The sequence below is a fragment of the Poromitra crassiceps genome, assembly GCF_964638095.1.
Source record: "Poromitra crassiceps genome assembly, chromosome: 17".
Classification (NCBI taxonomy): Eukaryota; Metazoa; Chordata; class Actinopteri; order Beryciformes; family Melamphaidae; genus Poromitra; species Poromitra crassiceps.
The window spans coordinates 22,027,024-22,033,749 of NC_139635.1; the positions used below are offsets into that span (position 1 = coordinate 22,027,024).

The following is a 6,726-nucleotide window of genomic DNA, read 5'->3' on the forward strand; positions in this document are numbered from 1 at the left end:
ATAAACGTTTTACCACATGGGTCAAGAAAAGTGGTCAAAACACGGCTCAATGGAGTTACTCCATACTCGCGCGCTGATAGAAAAATCTTCAGGTACGTGCTGCGTTGCAGAGTCCTTATGTTGAGATCATGGATGTATTCTCTTATAATAATTAAAAGATGCTGAACTCCACATCATGTGGCGGCTGTTGACGAATTATCGTATTAACTGCAGTAATGATCATGACACAGTTTTATTTAGCCTCAATAGGCTTTCAGTGCGCACTGCACAGTTATTTTTTTACATTAATCTTTTTCCTGTTTCCCGCTTTTAACCCATTTAGAGTGGACGTCACAGGCTTAGTTGTGCATGCATCACGGTATCCAAAACTCTGAGGAACTGAAGCTGAAACGAGAGATTCATGTTAAAATGTCTCTGAACACATTTAAAGCAGGCTAGTTTTGGTCCTGAATTACACTGTGGAGTTCTTAGTTCCCTGTGAGCTGAGGGCCAGCTGAGATCTTCAGGTCCTTCTGACTTTCCGTCAGACTCAACACTGAAAGTGGTTTCACTTTAGTGAGGCTGCAGATTCACTATCATCTTTAAAACTCTTTGTAAAACACACTTTTATGGACTTGCTTTTGTGTAATTTTGTGTAACTTTTTTTGTCTCTCTTCCCTTCATCATCTCCTTTCTCATCTTTATATTTTATATTATTTAAATTCAGTTGTTTTAAAAGTGTTTCCTAAGTTATATCCGCTTTATTTATTTTTTTATTTTTTTATTTTTTTATTTTATTTTTTATTTTTTTATTTTTTTATTTTTTTATTTTTTTATTTTTTTATTTATTTGGCCTGCTGTGCAGCGTAACATGTGCCATTGGGTGGATTTATTCATCCAATCACCTTAAAACCATGTGTGAATACATTGTTAGCATGAGCAGCCCAGTGGAAATCAAACCAGTTCCCCTGTTAGTGCTCCAGTCAGCTCAGTGTACTACAGCACCATGCAAAGACACTGGGACCTGCTCTAGACCAGGGCCTCATAATACAGTCTGTCAGTAAAAATAATACAATAATGACATTAAACATAAGGGTCAGTTAGCCTCATCAATAAGTCTGTCAGTAGAAATAATACAACAATGACACATGGGTCAGTTAGCCTCATCAACACTGTCTGTCAGTAGAAATAATACAATAATTATAGCTGCTGCGCAGCAATGAGTCGTGGCCGGGCACGACCCATTGCAGACTGGATGCTTGCTGGCGGTGTTTTATGGGACTGGATGCGTGCGTGTAAAAACACACACTGCTTCCACTTATATAGGATGAGCCAAGAAGGATTTATGACATCACAATTAATTAAGGTAATTAAGATGCTCTTTAGGCAGTGCATCAACATTTTGATGCACTGTGGGCTCAATTTTTGTCCAATCGAAAATGTGTTTGATACTTTTGTGTAGGACAGTCTAACGATGCAGATGAGGACGTTTGGTGTCGTTTGAAGAAGAAATGTGGGAGGAGTAGGGTTTAATTAGTTTTACAGTTTTTGCAGTTTTGCGGTCTTTAGACTTCATAATTGGCCATAGGTTGCATTGTACAAAAGTTTCTCCTCATTTGGGCCCACATTTCAGTGAAAGTTGCGAAGCCGTAGCACGTATGGCTGATTTTTTAGTAATTTTCAAAGTTTGAAACTTTAGACGGTCGCTGTAGTGCCACCGTTAGGACTATTGGCCCCAAATTTGCGTCAAAGACGTTTGGCATGGGACTGGACCTTTGTGCAAAGTTTGGTTAGTTTTCATGCATGGGAAGTCGAACTTCCCGGGAGAAGAAGAATAGGCCTACAGGCAAATACAATAAGTGGCCCGGCCACTAAAATAAGTGGCCCTGCCGCTTCGCTGGCCCGGCCACTAATTACATGACATATAAAGGTCAGTGTGTCAGTTAGCCTCATCGATACAGTCTGTCTGTAGAAATAATACAATAATGACATTAAATATAAGGGTCAGTTAGCCTCATCGATACAGTCTGTCAGTAGAAATAATACACTAATGACATTAAATATAAGGTCAGTTAGCCTGATCGATACAGTCTGTCAGTAGAAATAATACACTAATGAAATTGAATGAGATGAGACCCTCCAGTGTATTTTGTCATTTTTAAGATAGTTCATGTTTTGGTGAGTCATGCATGACCTGGTCTGTTGATTAGCCACACTTTTAGCCACTGTATTTATTTTGTGCTCAAAGTCCAAAAAATAAGCTGTTGGTAAAAACAGTTGATGAGGTTATTGTATAATTTCATATCATATCATCAGTTATTATATCATAGTGGTCTGACGACTGACACATGATAGATAGACAGATACTGTAATACAGTACAGTATACAGTAAATAGCTAGTGTTAGCCTCTGGCGTTAGCTAGCTGTTACTGCAGCTACATTCGTTATGTGGGCATAAAATGCCACTGAATGACCTGGTAACCAGTTTCAGTCACTCTCTTTCGATAAAGCTCACCAGCTTTGATATATGTTGGCTAGTTGTTGATATTACAACAATATTGTGGCTCTAAACGTTTTTCAGACTGTCATGGCAGCATTACTGTTTACGCTCTGGGCGCAGACAGAGTTGAACAAAGAGAGAACAGACAAAGAGGTTCTTATCAATGTAAGTTATTTGGCGCAAATGGTGACGAGTGTTTATACAGCGTGCACTCATGTACGTTGTCATAGAACACCAACAGTTATACAGGGAGGAAAAACTGACTGGATGGGGCTTTAAATATAAGGGTCAGTTAGCCTCATTAATACAGTCTGTCAGTACTAGTGATGCGCAGGTCACCCAGAACCCGCCGGCTCCCGCGGGCTGACCCGCCCCGCAGGCGGTCTGAGTTGGCAAATTATGAAAATATCGCGGGTGCGGGCGGGGCAGGCTCAGAAGATGACAAAGCAACATTATTAAATAATTTAGAGCAGTGAAACACGCATAGTAACCCTTTATTAAGACGTGAACTCTCTCTCACACGTAGCCTACACACAATCAGTCTGAAGCCGGTTATAGAGAGTGCAGCATGCACCTGCCGCACTCTCTATAGCCTACATGGTGGAGTAAAGAAACGCTTCAAATGAGGTAGCCTATACTGTATGTGCTCTCAAAACAAACATTTTGGAAGGATTATTCGCTGTGATTATTATTTGAAGTGTCCATAAAACGAATGCCACCGCAGATTTTCTGTGTGGACTCGACTGTGATCTATTTGTCAACTTTACTGCAACGTGACCAATTGAGAGCCCATGAGGTAATTAAAAGACATGGGAAAGAATAAGAACTGTTTCTGTAGCCTACCTTTACCTGCTACCTCCATTTGAAGACCTTGGATTCATTGAAGAAAGACAGATAATAACCGAGTTTGTAATGCCGACGAAGCAGAAATAACTCAATGACATGAAAGCAGCCGTGCAACGCATCCAGAGCAGTTAACTGTTGTTGCGCACAGGCATGCATGTGTGTGTGTGTGTGAGAGAGAGAAAGAGAGAGGGGGGGACAGAGACAGAGTTTGGACACCTTGGAGAGCTCTGCTGCACTCAGCGTGAGTCCGCGACGCATTACATTAAATTGGTCGTTTGTGGGCTGCTGGGTTGGGTTGGGTTCGGCATTTTCAGATATTTTAACCACGGGCCGGGCGGTGCGGTCTGGCTCCAATGACGCGTTGGCTTGGTGCGGCAGTTAAAAAACCCCGACCCGCGCATCACTAGTCAGTACAAATAATACAATAATGACATTAAATATAACAAAAACATTTCCAAATGTCTTCCTGTCCTTCAGGCTGAGTGTCTGCCAGCTGTCAGAGAGAAGCTGTGAAGCTGTGGCATCAGTTCTCAGCTCCCAGCCCTCTAGTCTGAGAGAGTTGGACCTGAGTAACAATGACTTGGATGATTCAGCGGTGAAGCTGCTCTTGGCTGGACTGTGCAGTCCACACTGTAGACTGGAGACTCTCAGGTCAGGATCACTGTTACTGTTCAACAGACCATTTAAATTCTGTTTTACATAATGTCAGAGAAAATATCTGTTCTCTCATTTTCCTGCTGATGTGGTTTTTGAAACCAGCTGAGAAACCAATATTTAGCTCTACTTTCTCTCGTCTGAGATATTTCATTATTTCTATCCTCACTGCCTCTGTTGGTGAAACCTGAAATAAAGGACTTGTCAGATTCTGTTGAACTGTGTTCACAACTGAAATGAAAACACAAACCTGATGCTGGGATCAGCTGTTAATGGGACACGCCAACATTCTGAGAGATTCACCGATCTGCCATATCCCCGATAGTAAAACTGAATGTAGATGACTTTCTCTTCCCTGTGCGTGTGCATGCATTAGAAAGTGTGTTTCACCCCTCCTGCTAGTGAGTTTAGCACTACAATGGCAGTATACTTACTGTACAGCTGCCTACCCCATTCAGTCACCAAAAATACAGATTCCAACAGCACCAGAAACACTCACATGTACAGTACATGTTATGACTTGTGTACTGACCACGCGATGAAATAATAGTCCAACGTTACGGGAAACGGTCTGTTCGAAAGGTTCTCTTGCAGAACTATTCGAGGCAGGATGGCCACCCAACAAAGGGCCTCTTCTGCGCCTTCAGATCCAGCCAGCTCCCAGAAACTATCCCTGGATTTATCGTGAGTGATGACATCATTACCGATGTCATCACAATGGAAACCGGAACGATGACATCATCACCGATGACATCACAATGGGAGTACAAATGATCTATGACATCCAATGAAATCATCAGAGTCGATGTTATGAAATCAGCGGTGATGTCATATGTGCTGCAAAGAATGTCTATAAGCCAGCGCATGACAGTACAAGCCACGTCTCTCTGTCGAGGAGAAGCAGTTAATGCCACGACGATCAAGCAGATACTGAAGCTAACGTCAGCACCATGCTAGAAACGATGACTTCCAGGAGTTGGACACCTGGACCGCTCTCCAGGTCCAGAAGGCTGACATCAGTTGTGCTTACATATCACTCGTCTTATGGGAAGAAGACTTACGGGAGAAGACACTGCCTTCTTCCCCACACTTTACAGGAGGTGCTGGCTAACACAACTATCACAACCATCCAGTCCCATAACTAGCCAGCTGGTTATGGGTACGCGGGACAATATCACGATAGGCACAGGGGTCAGTTTTGATACCAATGTATATCACAATATGGTTCATGTAAGCAAAATCATGTTTAGTAATCCAATTATCATATTATATGTAATTATCTCTCTCTGTGTGTGTGTGTGTGTGTGTGTGTGTGTGTGTGTGTGTGTGTGTGTGTGTGTGTGTGTGTGTGTGTGTGTGTGTGTGTGTGCGTGTGTGTGTGTGTGTCTGTGTGTGTGTGTGTGTGTGTGTGTGTGTGTGTGTGTGTGTGTGTGTGTGTAGGCTGTCAGGCTGTCAGCTCACAGAGAAAGGCTGTGCTTCTCTGGCCTCAGCTCTGAGCTCCAACCCCTCCCATCTGAGAGAGCTGGACCTGAGCTACAATCATCCAGGAGCCTCAGGAGAGCTGCTGTCTGCTAGATTGGAGGATCCACAATGGAGACTGGACTCTCTCAGGTATAGAGAGGCAACATGTGCTAGAAGGCTGAGAGTCACACACATTTTCTCTGTCACACTTAGAAGAGGACGAATATTAAAGAGGACCTTAAACAATGAAAATAGACACTTACACAGAGCTTTGTGTATTATAATCTAACATCACTGATGACGCGTCCCAGCGCATGCTGTAGTATGTATTTTAAACCTAGAATCCTGGCTCCCCTCGCCAGTGACACTTAGGAATAGACTAGGTGACAACCAAGTATAGTTTGGTGACAAGCTGGAGAGACAGTTGACGGTCGGAGAGACGGCATCCGGCACGGGATGGGTTTAGCACCCCAGACTGGCTCTCGTGAGGGAGAAATCCACAAACGCTACGGATTAGCCTCCTGAAAATCTGTGCAAAGATCGGCACGGCCTGGGGTCCTTCAGGCTAGAGCGAGGTGCTCGGCGCAGGCGAATGACGTGCAGCACACAGGCCTTCTTGAGGCGTCCTCTCTGCCCATGGTAGGATTGCCTTTACCCCGGGAGGGTCTGGTGAGATGTAGGAGGAGCCCGGCCTGGAGTCACCCACACAGGGCCTGAGCCCTCCATGCACCGAAGGGTCTTACAATACTGCGGTGTAGCACTAACTCTATTGCAGCGGATTGGGCATGATCAACCCTTCCGTGGGCAACATTGCGGACAGAGTAGGAAGGCTGATCCGTGAGTGGCTGCTTCTGGGACGCGGGTCTGGGTCTTAATCGGCCTCGGCTGGGTCTACTGGGCGAGGGTGTATGATGTTGAGAGACCCGAAACACCTTACGACCCCAGCTAACATCACTGATGACGCGTCGCAGCGCATGCTGTAACATGTATTTTAAACCTAAGATGTACTACAATAAAAAAGAACATTATAATGGTAAGCTATTTTTGAGAAAAAACATTTTTGAAAATGCCTTTGTTATTTGTAGCCTAGTGCACCACCATCTTTATTTGCGTCAGCGCATGCGCATGACATCACGGGGGTGGCCGTACAGTACACTACACTACAGTACAGTACAGTACACTACTCTACAGTACACTACAGTACAGTACAGTACACTACACTACACTACACTACAGTACAGTACAGTACAGTACAGTACACTACTCTACAGTACAGTACAGTACAG

The 6,726-nt window shown here is 43.8% G+C and overlaps 1 protein-coding gene across 1 annotated transcript in view; it reads left to right on the forward strand.

Moving 5' to 3' along the window:
• LOC310792253 (NACHT, LRR and PYD domains-containing protein 4C-like) overlaps positions 1 to 6,389 on the forward strand; it is a gene marked incomplete at both ends in the record, with an annotated part of 430,843 nt that extends 424,454 nt beyond the window's left edge. The window contains 3 exons of the mRNA XM_083653978.1: positions 3,803 to 3,976; positions 5,420 to 5,590; positions 6,386 to 6,389. Coding sequence (XP_083510104.1) covers positions 3,803 to 3,976; positions 5,420 to 5,590; positions 6,386 to 6,389 — 349 coding nt within the window. The remainder of the gene's footprint in view (positions 1 to 3,802; positions 3,977 to 5,419; positions 5,591 to 6,385) is intronic.
• Between the last annotated feature and the right edge of the window lie 337 nt (positions 6,390 to 6,726).